The 22,061-nt window shown below is 43.4% G+C and overlaps 2 protein-coding genes across 7 annotated transcripts; one reads left to right on the forward strand and one right to left on the reverse strand.

Moving 5' to 3' along the window:
* Positions 1-823: 823 nt before the first annotated feature.
* On the reverse strand, positions 824-9,278 carry LOC110474047 (dnaJ homolog subfamily A member 1). The gene is made up of 8 exons (XM_021537113.3): positions 8,999-9,278; positions 8,710-8,887; positions 7,540-7,644; positions 7,216-7,443; positions 5,751-5,865; positions 3,951-4,066; positions 3,284-3,384; positions 824-2,516 (listed from the first exon to the last, which is right to left on the reverse strand). The coding sequence occupies exons 1-8, from the start codon at positions 9,128-9,130 to the stop codon at positions 2,298-2,300; spliced, it is 1,194 nt and encodes a 397-aa protein (XP_021392788.1). The 5' UTR covers positions 9,131-9,278; the 3' UTR covers positions 824-2,297.
* A 93-nt stretch (positions 9,279-9,371) lies between these two features.
* APTX (aprataxin) lies at positions 9,372-20,585 on the forward strand. 6 transcript variants are annotated; one of them, XM_031507316.2, is made up of 8 exons: positions 9,372-9,479; positions 10,934-11,070; positions 11,772-11,818; positions 13,245-13,556; positions 14,918-14,977; positions 18,128-18,354; positions 19,180-19,283; positions 19,581-20,585. In XM_031507316.2, exons 2-8 carry the CDS (start codon positions 10,941-10,943, stop codon positions 19,733-19,735), a joined length of 1,035 nt encoding a protein of 344 aa, XP_031363176.2. In that variant the 5' UTR covers positions 9,372-9,479; positions 10,934-10,940; the 3' UTR covers positions 19,736-20,585. The 6 variants fall into 6 exon arrangements, with proteins under 6 accessions (XP_031363176.2, XP_021392793.2, XP_021392794.2 ...); XM_021537118.3 differs by lacking the exon at positions 9,372-9,479 and adding an exon at positions 9,509-9,747; XM_021537119.3 differs by lacking the exon at positions 9,372-9,479 and adding an exon at positions 9,760-9,822.
* The last annotated feature ends 1,476 nt before the right edge of the window (positions 20,586-22,061 follow it).

Genomic DNA, 22,061 nt, shown 5'->3' on the forward strand with positions numbered 1-22,061 from the left:
GTTTTCCTTATCTCCTGTTCATAGGCCCATCAATGTCTTAACACATGACTCAGAGGTAACTCCCTCCAGGGCCATTTTCTGTTTAACAGATGATCAAGGACTCACGCAGGGACTCAGAATGACATCAGACCATGGTGAGATGCTCTGCCCAGGGGGGAAGAGCTAAGCATCCCGACCTAGATATATCCTGGGTTTGGGACAGAGCAGTCAGCCTTCCCACAGGTTTCCAAGAGGACACATCTGGGGTTTTTCACTAGAACTTCAGAGGAAGACTACATACTTCTACAGGACCACCGCTCCAACAGAACCAAATCTCCCACTCCAGGAGTATTGCAGCCACTCCAATTTGGACTGCTACCAACACGCTGGCCAAAGGGGTGGCAGCTTGTATTGTGACTCTGTCAGTGGTCTTCCTTTTGTATTATTGCATGGTTTTGTTTTTCCCCTTATCCTAATAAACTGTATTTTTGACTTGGAGTCTCTCACTGGTTTTGCTTCCAAACCAGCACAGAGTCATCTGAAGCAAAATCATGTCTCACTGTCAAGCTCAAGGCTGTGAATGGAGCATTGTTTGTCCTTGCTGTCTTGATCTAGCGGTTATGGAAAAAAAAACCCAAAAAACCAAAACCAAGGATGCTTGGTCCACTGAGCTAAAAAAGGTAGCTTATTTTACTCTTGCTTAAGTCTCAAGCCAGCTGTGCAGGAGTGAGCCCTAGCCAGAGGAAGATTACTTTGTTTCTCCCCTTGACTCAAGCCATCCTACTGGTGGAGCATAGGCACCTGCAGGTCACATTTTTCAGCTGATGAGCTCACTCAAGTAGAATTTGGAAAAACAGCCTACAGAATTTTATTTCTGTTGAGAAAGAAAACAGAAAAGTAGGTGAAACATGCAGGTGAAAGACCACAGTTCTGTAGGTACCTGAAAGGGACCACATTTGAGGTACAAAACTATGGTATGTCTTTATACAATAAAACTTATAATGGTTAGATAAACTAGAGATGTCTTTTTCTAAGAGCTTCCAGATATTCAAATTACAACACATGTACTGCCATGCAGCAGCTATTTAGATGACTTCTCCTTGTGACATTTTTGTTTCAAAGCAATATGAAAAGCATAAGCTCTGTCCCAAGCCAGATGGTTGAGCAAGACTAAACTACCACACTACAGGTTAAATCTGCATGTATCTTCTCAGCATATGAAAGGTTTTAAAGATTTTTCTGTGAATAGCTGTCTAAAAAGAAGAGGTTGGTGCTTTTGAACCAACATCTGGCCTAAGAAAAGAGGCGATGAACAATTTTGTAATTATATCAGAAACACTTCATCTACAATAATTAGAACATTCATACAGAAATTTAAGAGTCAGCTTGAAATAATGCACACAATACATTAATTTCAGAATATCCTAGATGCATTGGTTGGTTGTGTTCACTAGCCTTTTTTCCTCTGCAGGAGCACATATACCCAACTAAGAAGACTGCTCTCTACAACACACCAAGGGTATCTGATTTCAGTAATCACGGTGGAAATCAAGCTTCGCTTAGCAGCAGTCTGACTTTCCAAGCCACCTGCATGCTGACAAAGCCCACAGGATTTTATTAATACACAGTAGCCAAGGTAGCTCCAAGCAACCACTGGCTCCACAGGCAGTGTGACACAGGACCAAACAGGAGTCACCTATGAAACAAAGCAAGCTCCACATCTAGCTCTGGGGTCAGGACTAGTGCTGGCACAGGAAAGGACCTCATGTGGAATAGCGTGGAGAGCTTGGGGATAGCATTACATTAATGGGCCTATGAAGATCAACCACATCTGTGTCAGCCTCATCTACCAAGTGGGTGCATTAGTCAGGCCCTGCTTAACAAAACAGCACAAGCCCAAATATTATTATCCTAATTGGTACAAAACTTTACTACATCTTACCATGTATTATAAGTACTAGTGCATACTTCATTCACAGAGTATAAGATCTAGAATTCCTAAAAAGCACATCACAGAATCTTAGTTTAAGCCTGGGCAATTGCACACATACAGGAATTACAAGGTTTGGAATAAAAGACAAGCAGGTAAGGGAGTTTCCTGGACCAAGAGGCAGGGGTGAAGTGCAGTCAACTTCATTTCAGCTTGCAGCTTTATACAAATCGCAAAGTCAGTTTAATTACTTAGTTTATTTCTTTATGCTTTTAGAAATGACTATGGCTGGATAAAACAACACATAGCAAGTGATATCAAACTGCTTGTAGTCCTTCACTTATCCACTGCATACAAAACAAGCATCACAAGTTATTCACTGGCCCATTTATGATGTCTGGCACTGAACACCACCTCTAGGCTGATGCTCATCATCTTCATACACTTCTCCATTATAGAGGTGTTTTCGCTTTTGAGATGGATCGAAGTCCACTAATTCCACCTGTTCCATCTCCTCTGATTCTTCTATCTCCTGCCTTGTAGGTAGCAGTTTTTCAAGCAAGGACACCTTATCTGAGGAGAGGAAGCCACTCTCTGGGAAGATCACCTGAAATCAAGAACTAAGGTTACTCAAGTCTATCTGAACTGTTTTTTCATTAGGTCAGATAGACCTACAGGTTAAATATATGCCAAAGTCAGGTTTGTTGTCATAGATCACTTAAATTCAGAGCACAAAAAATTATCAGCATCACTAAGCTGTTTTTTAATGCCTGCATGAAGTTAGCTTCTAATTCTGTTAACTCAATCAACGCCTTTCCTCTTCCTCAGGCTGTCCTCTGGAATCAACCACAAGAGCAAAGTATGTATGTAATAGTGCACACAACTACATATTTTTATATATATATATATATAAACAAAATGTCAACATTAGAGATATGGTTAAATATATTCTAAGTTGTTGCAGACAGGGCCCACTACTATAGCTCCCAGGATTAGCTTCTCCCCAGAGAAGAAAATCAACACTTTCCAACCTACTCTTCTGCTCCCAGTGCAGAAGTCAAAAGTTACTCATGTATTCTTCCTACAGGACAATAGAAACTAAAGAATATGTCAAACAAATGGAAATTCAGAAGGTTGCTAAAGGAACTCCGCTGGTACCTAATGTACTTTGAGTACACAGCGTTCCGTAAGTTTTCTCTTTGTTCTGAACTGTAATTCTCATGGGCTGCATGTTCCCACCCTTGTAAAGAACAAATACCAAAACAAGATATCTGATTATTGCGTATCTCTTCTTGACTGAGGCAGTGCTTATTGGTTAAATTTTGGATAGATGTTCAGTCCTGAAATGCTGTGGAAGTGAGTTGATTCACTTACCCTGAATTCTATAATCAGACGTCCTTTTTCATATGGTCTGCGATAAATTGGCATACCTTCATTCAACACACACTTAATAGCCCCATGCTCAACAACCTGGCCTAAAAAACACAAACAAAAAAATAACCAAAAAAGGAAGGGAGCCATGCAAGCAACAGAATCAGCTTTAGTTATAATTCCCTTCAAGATTTAGGTAGCTTTCTACACTGTGGTTAGGCAGCAACGTCAACATGTAGTAGTCTAACAGGAACTTACTGCCTGGTAACAAACAAGTAGGAAAGTAGATTGATGTCTACATTACATTCCTATAAACCTTGTTATGCTTCCCAAAGGAAGCATACTTACAAATTTATTAAGTGCTCCATCGCTTCCAAGGCTGAAAAAGTGGTTTTCAGAGACCCACGGCATTCAATTCTCATGAGATATCCTCAGGATGCAAGTATGTCCATGAGGTAAGGTCTGTTACCATGTCACGCAAAGAGAAAGTTACTGCTGACTGCTATGCAAAAATCCTTTTTTAATATTCGTACTGCAAAGATGGGGGCAAAGAATTTGACACCAGCAAACATCCGTCTTACATCAAGATGGGGTGCTTCTGTTCCTTTAGATTTCCAGCTTACATTCACTGTATGCTAGAACTTCCAAGAGAAAGCAAACCAACTCTTACCAGGATGGGAGGTAATAATAATAGTTCTGTTATCCAGCGTTGTGATGGGCTTTTGAAAGCCACAAAGTGCTTCAACCAGCTGAATATCCATAGACAGAAGTAGATCTTCATCTCGTCTAAGGAAGACCCAATCAACAACAGTCACAGTGAGAGAGAAATAGTACAAGGATCATATCCAACTTCAATATTTAAAATCTGGAATTTACAATAAGCTGTAATTATAACAGAAACCCAGACAATTAATACATAAGGAGCTGCAAATATGAATGTAGCTCCTCAATTACTAGAATGATACCTGCTCAGATACATTATGATCCTGTCAAGCTTTCTAAAGTGTTACAAGTGTTTACTGAAAAGAAATAAATACTGTAAGGGCCACTTGCATCCAGTTTCACTTCACTGCTCCTTCCCAATTAAAAGAAAAAAATCTCAGCCTCATAAATACTGAAACTGTGACAATTAATTTGTTTCTTTGCATAGATAAATACCTTCTTAATTTCACTAGCTTGCACTATGGTGATCTGTTACACCCTGAAGATTTATTACGAGGGAAGTTAGCTAATTTTAGACTCTGATAGGAGAGGAGAAACATCCCACTTGTGTGAGAGCATGACCTCAGCATAACCCCACAAGACCAGTAATATCAAGGGTTACTGAAGGACACTAGAACTGAAGGCATTGGGCAGAAAAATAAACAAAAATAATCTAGCAGAATTGTGACTTCAGGTCTCAGGAAACCATGAGAACAGCTTGGCATAGCTGAATCAGTGTCTGGTTTCACTGGAAGTTAAGAAAAATCAGCTGAGTAAGCTCATCCAAAGCAAACAGAAATGATTCTTAACCTGTGAGCTCAGTGTTCCTTGGCATAGAATTCTGGCACCAGCTTCAAGAGCTCAGCACCATACATGATAGTCAGGCAGACCAGCTGCAGATTTCCCAAGAACCTTTGGCTCACCGTTCCTATTTACAAGCACAAGGTCAGTGCTAAGTGCTTTCTCTAAATCCACCATTTCCCTTGTAACTGCTCTGAGCAGCAGCAGTGAGACAACAAATGCAACACACTTCTGTGAGATCATCAATGGTGCTTTTAACTGGACTAAAATATACCAGACAGACTAATTCCATAAACAGTAACATGAAAGAGGGAGGCGTCCAACACTGAGCAGTATTGCCTGGGAACATGACATAGTTGAGGTATGGTCAGTGCTGCTTAAGTTACTTTTGCTTTCACAATAAAAACTAGACAGGACCGATTATCCTGCCCATAGCACTTGGGCAGGAAATGAAGTGTGGGAAACTGTTTGATCGCAATGGGGCACGCTATACCGAGTAAGTTTGTCCTAAGTAAGATACATGAACACGTGCACATGCTCCAAGTTTTCTGTGCCTTGAGGCCATGTAGATAACAGTGGACTACATTAAATGGCAATTTTCTGAGCTAAGTAATTGAAAGCAAGGAAACAAATATTCAAAACTACTAAAAATCTCATTATTTCAATGAGTTCTTAAAATTAAAAATTTGTAAACTCTTAACTGTAATTATTTTCGTTTGCTTTTTTAACCCTTCTGCTGCCAAAGCTTGCAAGAGATCACTTCATTCTATTAGAACACAAGTGGACAGACTAGTTGCACCAGAACTCACCTCAGCACTCCTCTGACCACCCAGACAAATTAATGGCTGAGTGACAGTCATGTGATCCTATCTCCTGACACTCCAGTACCTACAAGATGAGTGGTAACCAAGGAAGCATGTGGAAAAACATCACGGGAGATATCACAAGAGAATTCAAGCATCTTTACCTTGTAAATACAGAGTGGTCTTTCTGATCCAAGACAATAATAATATCCCCTGGTTCCAGACCTGGCTCTTGGTCCCCTTCACCATGGAATGTTATTTTCTGGCCATCCTTCATTCCTATTGTACAAAACAAAGAAACCATTTTCTTATTTTTAAGATAAAAGCAGCAACAACTAACACTTTTACAGGCATGAGCTGGTATCAAGATATCTCTGGATCTTTAAGTAAGAACATCAGGATCTTCCCTTGAAACTTTTTTTTAAAATCCATTCACTTATTTAACAGATCTTAGCAGTGCTAACATGAATGCAGTCTCAAAACCATCAGGTTTAACTGCACCGACAAAAGAGCTACCAACATAAAGTCCTAAAGGGAAATATAATCAAAACAGTTTTCATTATACACACAAGTACAAAAAGGAAATCAAACACTGTGTACAAACTTTATTTCAACAGCAGTTGACCAGTCAGCTTCTTCACTTTCATAAATATGTAGCGCATCTCCTTATGAAGAATGATCTGATTGCCTGCCAAGTCCAAGAAGCATTCCCTATGGACTGAAAACCTCCCATAAGAAACTTGTTTCACCCACACAAGAAATCGATTGAACAAAAATACTAGCTTTCTTATCCTACATAAATCTTTTCCCTTACTTCTATAAAAACATCCTTCTCATAAGACTTCCCTGTTCAAAATATCAGTAATACATCCCTTCTAGACCTTATATTTACTACCACTATGGATCTCCCCTACAAATTCAGGTGCTGCAGAAGCTCTGCTTACACATGTAACAGCTGCAGGCCATAATCACAAGCAAGACCGTTTAAGTCATGTACTTGTCAGCGTGCTCTGCCTTACAAGCTGCATTACTCCAGACTTCTCCCACCAGCTTTTGGGCAGCCCCCTCAACAGAGATGCATTTGTCATTCAATACCATTCCGTTCACCCATCACGTTGAGGGTTTGTGTATTGAGGTGCATTTTGCCAGGCAAGGAAGTGGTACCTGCATTGGGCAGCACTGTCAGGGCTGCGTAGTCAACAGAGCTTTAAGCATGAGAGCCTTAGCACTGTCTGTGCACCCTGCCACTATAGCAGACCTGGCTCCCCTTCACACTGAAACACAGCGGAAGTGATCAGTCTGCAGTTTTGCTGCACGCAGTGAAAATTGATTGTGTTACCTGATCACAAATTGGGCTTAGAGGGACCTGAAAAATAATTCACTTCTTACAATAACGCAGGTTTCAGAATTCATTCTTAGTTATGTGCCAGGCTTTAGAAGTGAACAGAGATAGTGGACCTTCCCTAGAAAATAAGTCTACTTTTGTAAGGCAGCAGTAAGCAATTTTACTGTGTATTCAGCACTATTACTCACAAAATCAACACCACATTTGCTAAAGCTTTTGTTTTAGTGCTGCAAAGTCAGTCAGTACATTCAAGTTCAATACTTCACCTCAGTAAGACACCTCACCTTTGTCAATGTGAACTTCCAGTATCTTCTTCTCTCGAACAATTTTTCTGCCATTGCAGCTCTTACACCGGTCCTTGGGGCTGATACGCTCCCCATGCCCCTGACACTCAATACACACAGACTGGATCTGCTGCACCATTCCTGGCCCAATCTGGTGAATTCTGATCTGCATGCCTGTTCCCCTACAATTAGGGCAGCATTCTACAGCACCTTTCTTACCACCACGACCTGAGAACAAAAAATGGAGTTAGGTGGTTATGTGCTACCAGAAAAAAATCCCCCAAAGCTTTAGAAACATCTCTTTAATTTCAGTTTCAACATTACCTTCACATTTGTCACAGATAATGTTTTTCTGCAGTGCAAGTTTCCTCATCGCACCATTGTACATATCTTCTAAACTTACTGACAACTGGTGGACTACGTTTTTACCTGTAAAAGAACAGAACTTAATTAAAGTTTAGAAGCTTGGTTGGCACATCTCCCTGCCAAGCCAAGATAAACTAAGTCTCTGGGCTTCAGTATCTTGTATCGATAGAGGTTTGTCTTGTTTTGCTTGTATTAGTCAAAAGCTTCTTCCCAGGTGCTGTCATATTAGGTAACAGTTGTCATGACTTTGACTTTGTTAAAGTCAGAAGAGACCTTCTGGAAAAGTACAAACAAGTATGAGCAACAGAACACACAGAACCTCAAACGTTTAAGTTTTATAATGCAGGACTCAGGTTTCAACAAAGTCACCAAAAAGATCTACAAACAAGGCAGAGACTCTGTTTGGAATCTCCATTTCAGCACTTCCTTCCTCTCACCAGGTGACCTTCTGGAAGCAAAAATAAGCAATTATATTTTTACCCTCAAGAACTCCTTAGCACTTCAGCTGCTGTAGGCCTAGTTTTGTAAATGATGCTGAGCTCTGGGTTATTACAAGTACTTTGACACTCTTAACATTTTGATACAAAACATTTTTTCTTCATCTTTTCAACAGATCTTCACTAAGAGGTGACAGGCTCAGCACTGCTCTTAACAGCTTTAAAGTTTTTCCCAGCGTGATTAAACTGGAGTTTAACTTCTGGGTAGCATTTTACCGCAGTTTCAACTTAATTCCACTGCACAGTGCAGGAACACAGAAAAATTTCACAGACTGAACTGGATCTTGATATCTGATTTAGATAGTTGCTTTTAGATACTACAGTTACAGTAACTTAATTAGTAAACCATTTTAAGCTACTTTACCCTTCCATTTCCTATTTTGTCTACTAGCAGCTGGGCTTACACTCAAGCTAAAAGTACTCCGAACACACCTGCTTTAGCGATTAACAGGGGACAGTGCACAGGGATACCCAACTACCACCACACCAACCAAGGGCCCTCCCTTGGTGTTTCAGGTGTTAAGGGACAAGAGTTTTCTCCAATTTTCAGATTAAGTCTATAATTTCTGTTTAAACTCCTACATCTAAGGCATTCCCCTCAGAGAATCTGATACCCTCGCCAACACGTTACCTCGCCTCTCCCTCTGCATCCTTCCTCCACCGCCGAAGAACATATCGAATATGTCCATGGGTGACCCGAAGCCGCCGCCGGAGCCACCCTCCTTGATAGCCTGTTCGCCTCCTTTGTCATAGAGCTCTCTCTTCTTCGGGTCCGACAGCACTTCGTAAGCTTGCGAGATCTGCTTGAACTGCAGAAAGAACAGCACCGGCACTCAGGCACCCGCGGCACCCCCGGCGGGCCTCCCGCCCGACCCCTCCCGCGCGGCCCCCCCCGCCCCGGCCCGTCCCGTCCCGCCGACCTTCTCGCCCTCATTGGGGTTCTTGTCCGGGTGGTACTTGAGTGCGAGCTTGCGGTAGGCCTTCTTCAGCTCCTCGGCGGATGCGTTGGGCTTCACGCCCAGCACGTCGTAGTAGGTGGTCTCCTTCACCATGGCGGTGGCGGCACGGGGGTCCCGGGGCGGCGGTCGCGGATCCCACTCCGCGCAGCTCCGATCCCGACTCTTCTGGAAAGTTCGGGCCGGGCCCGCAGCCCCGCCGCTTCAGCAGCCGGCCCCGCCCCGGAAGTCCTGCCCCGCCGCGCGCAGGGCCCGGGCGAGTGGCCCACCAATGGCTGCTCAGGAGGGGAAGGCGCTTGGCCAATCTGCGCCCGCCTCCGCCGCCGATCTGGAGCGCGGCCCCGCCCCGCCCCGCGTGGGCGGCGCCGTCCCTGCCCAGCGTCCGCCTCGCCTTGCGCCTGCGCCGTCGGCCGCTCCCGCCCTCGAAGGCTCTGAGTAGCACCGGGTACGCAGCGCCGGCCCGGCCGTCGCCTTCCGGCAACGCTCCGCGCCTTACCCCCCTCACCCTACGCAGACTTGGCTCCGCCGCCGCAAGGCCGGCCGGCACTGCCCCTTTGTGAGGGCCCAGCGCCCACCCCCGGGTGCGCGGGCCCAGTGCGCCTGCGCGGAGCTACGCGCCGCGGCGGGCGCCTCCCTCTAGTCACGTGGGAGACACGCTGCCACAGCTGATTGGCTGCAGTGGCGGCTGCGGCGGCGCGAACATCACGCGCGCGGTAAGGGGGAGGGGTCGGTCAGGCGTTGCCATGGGAACGGGGCCCACGGGGATGGGCGTGTTCCCGTGGGGATGGGCGTGTGCCGTGGGGATGGGCATGTTCCCGTGGGGATGGGCGTGTGCCGTGGGGATGGATGGGCGTGTGCCGTGGGGATGGGCGTGTGCCGTGGGGATGGGTGTGTGCCGTGGGGATGGGCGTGTTCCCGTGGGGATGGGTGTGTGCCGTGGGGATGGATGGGTGTGTGCCGTGGGGATGGGTGTGTGCCGTGGGGATGGGCGTGTGCCGTGGGGATGGGCGTGTTCCCGTGGGGATGGGTGTGTGCCGTGGGGATGGGCGTGTTCCCGTGGGGATGGGTGTGTGCCGTGGGGATGGGCATGTTCCCGTGGGGATGGGTGTGTGCCGTGGGGATGGGCATGTTCCCGTGGGGATGGGTGTGTGCCGTGGGGATGGATGGGTGTGTGCCGTGGGGATGGATGGGTGTGTGCCGTGGGGATGGGCGTGTGCCGTGGGGATGGATGGGTGTGTGCCGTGGGGATGGGTGTGTGCCGTGGGGATGGACGTGTGCCGTGGGGATGGGTGTGTGCCGTGGGGATGGACGTGTGCCGTGGGGATGGGTGTGTGGCATGCCAGCGTTAGACTGGGGACCGAGCCTTGCTTTCCGCAGGCATGAGCTCTCCAGTGCAGAGCTCATGAGGGATCTTTACCAGGGTCAAACTGATGTAAGCTTGAAGGTTACATGGCATGGTCCGTGTGCTGACTGTTGCTGGATGAAGCTGTCACAACTCTCTCATCATGTGTTGTCTTCTGCTGCTCTCTCTTATTTTGGTTGTTAAATTAATCTCTTCGGTGAACTCTGATTCAGTGGGAAACAAAGTGACGTTTTTTGTGGTTAGGCTCTTCTGTCAGATGGAACTGTCAATAAAATTGATTTTTCCTATATATGGTTCACAGATGTGAGAATGTATGGTAGTGTAGGAAGGAAAACAGTATTGCCCTTTCAAACAGCAACCTGCTCTTGGATTATGCAAGTGCTGGTGACATGGTTTGCTTTGCATTTCAGAAACTTGAACCAAGTTAATAGAATTGGCTAACCTAATGGTAGCAGAATTCATGGACCATGTTCCACAGCAAGGTAGCCCATCAGAAAGTGGCGTGTTGGTAACACACTGTTTATTTTGCTCTATAGCACAGTGATGCGTATGTGCTGGCTTGTGAGCAAAGAGAAATGCACTCAGCGGGTGAAACTGCCACACTTGGAACCTGTGGTAATTGGGCGTGGCCCAGAGACTGGGATAACAGATAAGAAGTGTTCACGTCAGCAAGGTAAGGTGATTTAGCTCAAATCCTGCTTTCCACGTGCAGCAGCAACTGAGCGTGCCTTGTTCCTCTGTGTGTTCTGCAGTGTTGCCTGCTTCTTGAAGTCATCAAGCCTTTTTAATAAGCACTTATGGGGATCTCTGGGGCCTACAAAATCAGAGACAGGACGTCCGCCTCCACATACAAAAGCTTTTTGTGAGTTCCCAGGCCCACAATTGTGTTTCACTGCTCACTTCATGAGCAGCACTTCTTCTCCCTAGTATTCCACCAACTGATTTTTAGCATAATTATTATTTAATATGTAAAATAATGTGATCTTGGAGAATATATGAAAATACCTATCACTTATTTAATACTGCACATCTTCCCTGTGTTATATTCTGTGCCTCTGGACACAGTCTTGCTCTATGCCTTATTGTCCCAGTGGGCTGGTTAGAATGTCAAGCATATGTATAAATATCAACAGAATCCACCTTTGTTCCAAAGTAATTCCACCCTTGGCTCAGTGTATGGGTTGACTCTGTTTTACCTGTGGTATGAGAAGAGGTATGAAGAGATGAGGCAGAAATATTCTTGGCATGCATTCACAAAGATTAGCTCCAGAAAGATATGGCTCTTCAAAAAGAGGAGTGTTTTCTGGACTGGGTGGTTCAGCAGAGTTCTTTTTATTTACATGGTTTTGTGACACTTTGTTCTTTCTTTTCCAGTTCAGTTAAAAGCAGACTGTAACAAGGGTTATGTCACAGTTAAACAGGTATGTTTTTATGCATGGATCTCCAATATTTCTGGTACTGGGACAGTTGTACTTAACTCCACAACTGCTCCAAGTGGTGATTCTAATCACGGTGTCTGAGGGACCTGAAGTTTTCTTATCACCAAGAGAAGTTACAGCAAGTGTATTTTCTTATTTGTGCACCTCAGTGAGAGGTTGCACTATTCATTCCAGATACATTCCAGTCTAACACAGCCAGATTTGTAGCATCAGGGAATGCTGTTGTGAGTACTCAATCAGTTCTGTTGGGTGCTGCATTTGAGAGACTTTGGACTTCTTCTACTAAACTTGCTTATCTTTTTCCTGAGCCTTAAACTTCATAAGCTGAGGCAGCCCTTTGTTTAAGGTTGAAGTTCTTGTGTTAATGGGACTATGCAGTTGTAGAACATTTTTATTGGTGGACTGATAGGGCCAGAGATGTGGTTACTTATAGGAAGGGATGGGATGTAAGACAGCCCTGCAGGAATGTTACCAGATGGATGGAGGCAGGCCTATTCCCTCACACTTTACAAAACCCAGTCTCTGAGAGAATAGGAAGGGAAAGGTCTCTGGTACTGCTGCTTGTGTGTGTGAAGAGTTGCTCCCCAGGTGAGAGATGTGTGGCACAAGGTTCCAGTGATCAGTTGTTTGATACTTTATTCACTGATGGGAAGCATCCTTGACTTGAGGGAAACTGCATAGCTGTAGACTAAAGAGATCCTGGCTGGAATCAGGTGTGTGCTTCATTGCAGTGAATTCCAAGTGAGAGGTATAGTACTGTCTTGTGAAGCATGCAGGTATGGCAGTGACAAAGCTAGCAAAAACTCTGAGTTCATCAGTCACAGAAGAGAGCTGATTTCCTAAAACCCGTTTTGTGCATATACATTAACCAAAAGCATTTTGCTGAAGACTCCTAATTTTTGTAAGGTCACCTACATGATGATGCAAAATCCATCTGTCAAGCAATCTCTGTAGGTTGCCTACAACACAGTTTGATTGCACAAAAATAATTTGCTAAAACTACAGTTGCTCTTCAGAAATAGTTGCTGTTGTTACTTCATGTAACAGTTGTTACAGTTGTTACATGTAACAGTTGTAACTAGTTGTTTCATAGGTGTCTAATTTGTGAGGGAAGTGCAGCACAAGTGATGCTGTAACTGTGTAGCTGCTGCAGACCCAGGCTCCTTCTGATGGCAGGCCCTGAGGTTGTGTGCTGACAGCTGTGACTGCAAGACTGGGACAGAAACAGACGTCCACAGTGCTTCACTGCCTGGTTGGCTAAAGTGGGTTGATGTGGGCAGGCTGGGCGATGAATGCAGAATGCATTTGCTTTCTAGGATAATGGTATTCCAGGAGAACTGAGCAGAAGTTGGCGATTCCACTTACAACATAATTTTCTACTATTTTTTCCTTTTCCTGTCTACCAAAGATAGGGGTCAACCCAACTAGTGTTGATCTTGTGAATATTGGCAAGGATGAAGTGGTAAAAATGAAGCCAGGCCAAGTTCTGCATATTGTAAATAATCTTTACCCCTATGTGGTGGAATTTGCCGAAGAGTCTGGGAAAACTGTTTCAAAAGCAGACAAGATGCCACATGAGGACTCCTGTGAGAATGATGATATAGAGCTTGTGCCCAGAAAAACAATGAAGTTGGAGGTGGTGGATACACAAGGCAGTTCTACAAATCCAAAGCTAAGCAATACCAAAGTATCTACACATGAAGGAGCTTTGAGCCAAAAGGCAAGTGTGCTGGTGTTAATTCTTGTGCTGTTTCTCCTGGGGTTGTCGCCTCCATGGGGAGACATTGTCTTTTGCTTTTGTCCATTCTGCTGGTGGCAGGCATCTCTGGTGAACACAGGTCCTCAAAGTATAAAGATCCTGACATCACCTACACCCTGGGAAAGTCACTTAGGACCCATTCTAACCTGACCTGAAGGTTAGGTGTGTGTGTGTGAGGGGGCTTCCCTGTAGCAAGTGAGGATTTAATCTCTGGTTTTGGCTGCAGTTTCTGCTAGAAGGACTGTCCACGTGAGCTCCACTTAGCTGCAGTCACCCAAGGACACTGTCCTGGCTCTTGAGTGGTTATCTAAAAGCAAGTGCACAGAGAACTGAACAATGTGAGCCTTTCGTTTTTAAGATTTATTTATTTGTAATTGCATGGGGCTTTTTTCTCCTCCTTATTTGTTCACTTCATATGGCAGAACCATGGTTATATTAGTGAATGTTAGCAGCCAGAATCTTTGAAAGGGAGTTTTTAGCCCTGTGACCATGGACAAAATAAAAGTCCTTAATGCATTTGGAACTATTGCAGTGCTGGAGGAGAAGGCACATAAATGACCCCTTAAGACAAAATTTTATTCTCAGGTTGCTGGAGTTAACTATTTATTTAATTTGTGGACTTGAGGAGTTATATTAGGGTTAGATTTGTGGTGGAATGAGCAGGGAGATGACAACTTACACTGTTTCCCTGCCAGCACTATAATAAGGTTTGAACATATTCCTTTGTAAGAATATGAATATCATTACTGTTCTGAATAGTGAAAACATCTGTTTTGAAAAAGGTGCACTCAAGACAGACCTATTAGGTGTTCAGTAACCAGTTAAGAAATAGCTTGTGTTGCCTTGATCTTCCTGTGCCTTTATTATTTTAGCCACTGGACAATATAAAAAAATAAATACATCTAAGAATAAGGCCACACACTGCAACTACTTTGTTCTTTGCAGAGCAGTATGGGATAGGAGAGTTAATGGACATCTTTGTTCTTTCTTTGGTTATTGTGATCCCTGAAGTGGAGGGCCTTGTGCCATGACACGTGCAGGCAAATTATTAAGCACATTTATATCTCCCTGTTGTTGAATTTCCAGTGTTTGGAAGATTGAACTTTACATCTTCACAGTATCTTGTTAAAAGTTTTCAACAGTAGCTTTTTGGGGGCAGTTGGAGAGGTATGTTGGAATTTTATAGAAGGGAAATAATTGTGCTGTCATTAAGCTGTTATTGTACTGCTGTCTACAAATAAATATTCTTTTCTGAATCCTTTGAAGTATATAATTGGATGCTGAATGGTCTTATAATTTATTTTTCCAATTCTGTGGTATAGGAACATTTAGGACACTGGAGTCAGGGTCTAAAGAGCTCCATGCAAGATCCAAAAATGCAGGTGAGACTTGTACTTTACAGTGGATCCTGTCTAGCAAAGCTAAATGAGCTTACTTTCTTATTCTTTTTCCTTCTGCAATTAGCTTTAACAATCTGGGTAATCAGTGGAGTCCTGCATAAGGGCTGAAATGTACTTGGATCTCTCTCTGTGGTAACATTAGCTTGTGAGTCTCTCCTTTACTAACTTTGCAGATTCTTATTGTGTTAGTTATCTTTGAGATCTCTGTACTGTGAGATTTGGCCAACAGATTTCAAAAAGGTTGAAGGGAGAGCAGGCAAGCCATGCAGTTGCTTTGTTTCCTCAGGGAAACCAACTGAAGTGGAGGTATCATTTGAAGCTGAGTGAGCCACAGAGGTTCCCATTCTGCAGCAGTCAGTGCTGTCTGATTTCTTAGTGCAGTTTCCTGGTTTCCAGCAAATTCTTAACTTTTACACTTTTATGTCAGCTGACAGATCTAACCCCTGGCCTCACTGGGCCCCTTCAGGTGATGATCCCCATTAGGCTGAAGATAATTAAGAGTGACACAAGAACAGATGAGAGACAAAATTGCAAGAGGAGAAAAAAGGAGCTTTAATACATAGGATTCTCTGGTTTATATAGACTGATACGATAAATTCTACTTGATTGGCTAGTTAATGAAAACAACTTTCTCACACACCGTCCTTGAGAAGAACAGAAAAACACAGTGGAAAAACACCACCTGCAGATTGTTTATACTAACAAGTTCTCACATTCCTACTACTCCCTAAAAATTCTCACAAGCCACTGTGAGAAACGATTGCCATTTCTCTCTCCCTGACCAGGCTGTCATCCACAATAGTGTGTGTTGAGTTGGAAGGGACCCATCAGGATCATTGAATCTCAGCCCTCACAGGAAATCACCAGAAATCACACCATGTACCTGAAAACGCTTCTTGAACTCGGACAGACCTGGTGCCATGAGGCCTTCTCTGGGGGGAATGTTCCAGTGCCCAAACACCCTCTGGGTGAAGAACCTTTCCCTGATATCCAGCCTAAACCTCCCCTGACTCAGCTTCAGGCCATTTCCTAAAGTTCTGTCACAAGTCACCAGAGAGAAGAGATCAGCCTGCCGCTCTTCTCCTCACAAGGAAGGTGGAGCTGCAGTGAGTTCTCCCCTCAGTCTCCTCCAGGCTGAACAGACCAAGTACCGCAGCCACTCCTCATATGGCTTCCTTTCAAGGCCCTTGACCATCTTCTTAGCTCTTCTTTGGACATTTTCTAAGAGCTTTAAGTCTCCTATTGTGTCACCCAAAACTGCCCCCAGCACTTGAGCTGAGGCTGCCCCAGTGCAGAGCAGAGCAGGACAATCCCCTCCCTTGCCTGGCTGTAATGCTTTGCCTGATGCACCCCAGGACACGGGTGGCCCTCCTGGATGCCAGGGCACTGCTGACTCGTGTTCAGCTTGCCACTGACCAGGACCCTCAGGTCCCATTCCATGGAGCTACTCTCCAGTCTTTTGCTCCCCAGTCTCTCTGCATGTCCAGGGTTGCCCTGTCCAAGATGCAGAATTGAGCACTTGAACTTGTTAAACTTCTGCCCAGCCCTCTAATTTGTTCAGGTTTTTCTGCAGGGCCTTCCTGCCTTCAAGGGAGTTGACAGTTTCTCCCAATTTGGTGTCATTGACAAACTTGCTTTCTATTCCTTCCAGTCCTATGTTCAGGTCATTTATTAAAATTTTGAAGAGCACAGGTCTGAGGATGGAGCCCTGTGGAACCCCACCAGTGACAGGTCACCAGTCTGAGGTCAATCCATTCACTGTAACCCTTTGTGCCCAACCTGTGAACCAGTTCCTTGCTTAGCTGATAACTAAACAGAAGCTCCTATTTCTCGATTGATTTTTTTTTTAATACAAGCATGAAACGTTGAACTGCATAGATTTACAGGAGAACTGCATGCCCGTTGTCCTATAATTGCCAGCACTTTCAAATGAGTCTATGTATAGGGGATGATAAAACCATGGAAATTCTTCCATACTTCTTAAACATGAAACTTAATTCTTATCCCTGAAGCAGAATGCTATATACTTACCAAAACAGGGGTTTCTTGACCCAAAATGTAAGCAGGTTTTAAAACTGTTCTTTTAATGTTAGACACAAATAACTGTTTGTTTATTAGTTGTAGTTTCAATCTGAATACACAAACAATAGAACTCTTATTTTTTCTTTTTAATCAAATATTAAATGGAAATATTTCTTTTTTCTGAAAAAGCTTGAACATGATCCTGTTCCTACTGGCAGCAGGAGCAGATACTAGTATGCTGCTAAGGAGTCAGTCCTATGATTTGTGTATTCATAGATCTTTTTTCTTGTAGAGTAAGACTGATCTGTATATAAACATACAAGAATAATCAGCAAAGGTGACATCATCCATCTCTTATCAGCCAGTGCACTGCTAAGACACCAGAGACACAATACACTGACTGATGGCTTTTTATTGCTGGATTCTTCCCACTGTTGTCCACAAGCTTCCCAACCATTTCTCTTCCTCGGCTGCGCTGAATTGTTGTAGAAGGCAAAACAAAATAAAAACAGGAAGAAGGACATGATAGACAGGAATCTGTTCTCCTTCTTGTGAGTGATCTTACAAAGCAGCATACTGGGTAGGACAAACTGAAATAGTAACTTGAATATTTTTATCTTAATAATGCTGGTGGAGGTCCACAGCACACTGCTGGTAGCACATCTGAGATGGGTGCTTCACTCTGGAAATCTGCAACCTACCTAGTGCATTCTGACATACTCTGTATTTAGCACACTGGTTTTGTTTATGACTACAGAGCTTGAACATAGCCTGATGGAAGTGGCGTTCCCTAGGCCTCACTGCTATCTCAGTCCAGGTGATTTTGAAGAGTTCATATACCCCTGTAGTTATAGTTAACTTACTGCAAAGTAAGATTAGAAAGCTTTTGCCTTATAATAAAGTATATGAAAAAGGATGCTGGAACACCTCTCCATAGGTGCCTAATATATGTTATGGAAGAGGGTACTTATCCTGGAGCAGCTGAATTCCAGCAAGTTTTCATTGGATAGCATCTCTCCATACTTATAGGAATAATATATTTAACTTTCAGTCAGAAAGTAATCTAGTTATTTAATCAGAAAGTAATCTAGTTATTTCATTTTTTGCAAGGTTTACAAAGATGAAAAGACCGTAGTCATTAAGGATAAATTTCCCAAAGCGCGTTACCACTGGCTTATCTTACCATGGGACCCTATTTCAAGCCTGAAGTCAGTCACCAGGGACCACCTTGAACTCCTGGAACATATGCATGCCATTGGGCAAAAAATGATTGAACAGTGCCCTGCCAGAGACAGCCTTGAATTCAGACTGGGTTACCATGCTATCCCCAGCATGAGGTAAGACCTAGAGGAGTCATATGGTGGACATGCTGTTCTTCCAGTTACACAGATTTGGGGCTAAATCCATGAGGAGATTTAGCATTGCTAGAGAACCAGCAATCCTCCTCAACACTACAGACAGCTTGGTGTGCAGTCCTTTTCCCCACACTACTGTGTAGATCCTGATGCATGGCCATCTTGGGCATGGGGGGGAATGCCTTCTCTAGCAGAGGTTGGTGCCTGGGGCTATGGATGCCTTTGGTCCAGCCCCAGGCATTGAGTGACAGAAGCATTGCTGCCATTGCTGGGGGCATCCCGTTCCCAGGCCACCAGCACACCAGCATGAGATTAGAGACTGACTTGTAGACCTGTCAAGTCCTGCCTAATACTGAGCAAGGATTTGAATCTTGTGTCCAAGTCCACACCTTAGAGTGTCCAAATGTCTGTGGATACTGCAGTCAGTTGTTCTCCAGTTCTTGAATGAAGCTTTTGAGCACTGATCAAGTCCCATTCACTTACTCTAGAAATAATAAAACTTTGGTTTATTATTAAACCTTTACTATACCTGTGGTTTGCTAACACTACTGTCTCTGCTTTTTTGGAAACTAGCAGGAATATAAACTGCAGTGAGGGACCAATGGAATATAATGGACTAGTGACCCTGACTGTTTATAAGTGAAATGCTTGACAAGAGACAGTGCTTCCAGAACAGACTCTTGTTTCTTGTTACAGGGTCAGGACTGACCCACAAGGCTGGCACCCTGCTGAATCGTGTTTGCAACTGATAAAACTGCAAAACAACTTTGACTTTTTTTTCTCATATCTATGTTATATTTTTTTCAGTCACCTACATTTGCATGTAATCAGCCAGGATTTTGATTCTCCGGCCCTGAAAACCAAAAAGCACTGGAATTCTTTTACTACAGACTACTTCTTAAACTCTCAAGGTAATGATTAGAGAAAGTATTTCATAACACATAATCCTGCTTGCAGGTTCTGTTTTGGGCTTTTCTTCCAAACAAATGTGCAAGTTGTACATTTTATTGCAGTAAGTGAAAGGTATTATTTAGTTTAAGATACTGGGGAGTAGCACCGAGTAAAAGTCAACAAATTTTGTGGCTGGTTTAAATTAGAATGCAGCAATGACATGTGCATGCAAACAAATGCACCGAGATTGCGGTGTCATGTGTTTCATGATGCTACGTGGTCTCAATACCTATGGTATTTTTTATTTTTATCCCCAGATGTCATAGAGATGGTAAGAAGCAAGGGAAAAGTGATGGTGAAAGACCATACCTCTGAACTTCTCAAACTTCCCCTCAGATGCCATTGCTGTAAACAACAGTTGTCCACAATCCCACAGTTAAAGGAACATCTTCAGAAACATTGGCCAAAATGATTTTGCAAAAAATCATCTTTCAATCTGTCTTCTGATTTCAACACAAAGACCACAAAATGTTAATGGAAATGTATGTTTATTAACTAGAATGACAAATGTAACTTGGGGAAAAAAGTGGCTTGGAAACAGCAGCATACTAATTTAGTAATAGCTTCAACAAAAACCTAAGCCCTCTTCTTCTTTCCTACTAAAAATATAAATAAAGTGACTTCTGAAATGGAAGCTTTTTTGATTGCAGTTTTATTGTGGTACAGCCACACTAATCTGTAAGTGAACTGAAGTCTGGGAGAAGTGCTTTGTTTGGAAGCTGAACTGAGCCCTGATGTAGGTTTCTACTGAAAAAGGAAAGAAACAATGATTTGGAGGTCTTTCTCTTGACATTTTCTGCCTACCACTGAAGTTCCTCCTACGTGTTAATGTTGCAGGCACTGGTGTGGCTGACAGAATGTACTGTCAGTGCAGAGGAAGGAGCAGCAGCTGATCACCCCTACTTTGCTGTGCCACTGAAAGGCTTGACAGTTCAGTGCTGCTCAGCTAAGGGACGGCCACTGCCCAGGCTCTAAGTGGACCAAAAATCTCTTTCGGGTACAAGAATGTATTTAAACATTTTTTTTGTGAAATATATTTGTAATACACAATTACAAGCTTTCCTGCTTCCCAGAGTAATAAAACTATCAAGGTGTGCAGTTGCTTGTCTGCATATGCTAAAGTTGGTACAGAAATTATTTGGTTTAATCTCACGCTATTTCTCCACTCAGGATTTTAGTGAGCCTCTAATAATTTGATTGTTGTCAAGATGTGAACTTCCAGAAGCAGCAGGATGGTACTAATAAAAAATCTCTTCAGTCCGGATCTGGTTTGTACAGTTCATCTTTCAATTTAAGCTCAGCTTTAAGACACTCTCTGGGTGAAATGGCTTTCAGTAAGAGTGCACAGAGCAAAATGCTGCTAACAGTAACACATTCTGTGGGGAGAGGGTGTCCTCTTCTTCTGTTTCCCCCTGCAGCAGCATGTTGCTGTACCCACTCAAATGGGGCAAATAAGAAGTTGATGTTGTTGGAAAAGAATAAAGATGTTGCTGTTGTAAAGTTGTCCCTAAAAATATGTTCTTTCAACCTGGTATGCAAGAAGCTGATCCACAGAAGATCATGTTTATTTCATGCTTATGCAGAGATGGGTGCTGGGTGGTGAATCCACAGAGCTAGCACAACCAGTTCTAGCTAAGCAGTAGAGCTAAAATATTTTCAAAATATCTAAGTCTGCACTTACCTAATGTCGAAATAACTGCCTACTCAATAACTATTGGACAATCTTCTGCTTGCTTCAACTTAAAGGTACAATATGTTTTGAGTTTATTGTGCGTGTTCAGTAGGTAGGATTCTTCATTTGGAGGTGGTAATCTAAGCTTTAGAGATATGGCTTTCACATGAGCTAAGTTCATCTAAAGTATTTTTTTTTAGCTGATTTAATTAATTTCAGTAAAACATTTGGAATGTTGCCAAATGCAGTGTCCAGTATCTTATGCAAGATTTCTGTTTGTGTTCTCTACTTGTTTCAAAACTATTCTGCAAAACCTTGCCATTTCCCACTGTTCTGGGTGTTTAAAGTATTTATTGTTCTCCTATGACTCATTGTGCGAAATCTTTTCTTAAACCATTAATCTTTTACCAGAATGGGGTACAGTAAGGTGAAAGGTTGGCCATTGCCTAATTTAAAACACCAGCACAGTTCAGCTATTGCTAACATCAGTAATAATATGCCTTAAATTACAAAATAAAACTTAAGAGAGTAAGGAACAATGACAATAGCACAACCAGCCTGTGAATTCAGTCTTGACACAAATTGGCCTTCAGCTGGCTGCAGAGGTAAAGTGCTAATGCTTTGCAATGGGAACTAATTTGAACCAAAGTCAGTTCCAAATGCTAGAGAGCTGTGGTCTTCCTACATAGCAGACACAGCCCAGAAAGGGAAGCCATGCTTCTTCACAGAGAAATGTGCTGCTTATGGCCCATGGCCCATCACATCCGGGTGGGAGTTATGGTTTTAATACATCTCAGAGCAGGTCAGAGTGAAGCATAAACCCCTGCAATCCATCTGTCTGGGGACAGTGTGCAGCTGAGTCACAGTTGCCACACACTCAAATGCAGAGCATAATTCAGAGGGACAAGACTATGTATGATGTTCTCAGCAGCATCACCAGAACCACTGTCACCGGGGTTGACCCCAGGAGGAGGGATGGCAGCATGTCCAGCACTCACCGTGTGAGGTCACCACTGTACGGGAAAGGTCCACAGGAATGGCAGCAGTGGGCACAAGCTCTCTGAAG

Source organism: Lonchura striata, chromosome Z (assembly GCF_046129695.1).
Source record: "Lonchura striata isolate bLonStr1 chromosome Z, bLonStr1.mat, whole genome shotgun sequence".
Lineage (NCBI taxonomy): Eukaryota > Metazoa > Chordata > Aves > Passeriformes > Estrildidae > Lonchura > Lonchura striata.

Excerpts from the sequence above, each read along its gene's own strand:
- LOC110474047 (XM_021537113.3), bottom strand. The coding sequence starts at position 9,130 with ATGGTGAAGGAGACCACCTACTACGACGTGCTGGGCGTGAAGCCCAAC. Across the intron at positions 8,888-8,998 it reads ACCCCAATGAGGGCGAGAAG|TTCAAGCAGATCTCGCAAGC; the intron begins GTCGGCGGGACG and ends TTCTTTCTGCAG. Across the intron at positions 5,866-7,215 it reads GGAAGTTCACATTGACAAAG|GAATGAAGGATGGCCAGAAA; the intron begins GTGAGGTGTCTT and ends TTTGTACAATAG.
- APTX (XM_077790248.1), top strand. The coding sequence starts at position 9,919 with ATGGGTGTGTGCCGTGGGGATGGGCGTGTTCCCGTGGGGATGGGTGTG. Across the intron at positions 11,071-11,771 it reads GAAGTGTTCACGTCAGCAAG|TTCAGTTAAAAGCAGACTGT; the intron begins GTAAGGTGATTT and ends TTTCTTTTCCAG. Across the intron at positions 11,819-13,244 it reads GTTATGTCACAGTTAAACAG|ATAGGGGTCAACCCAACTAG; the intron begins GTATGTTTTTAT and ends TGTCTACCAAAG.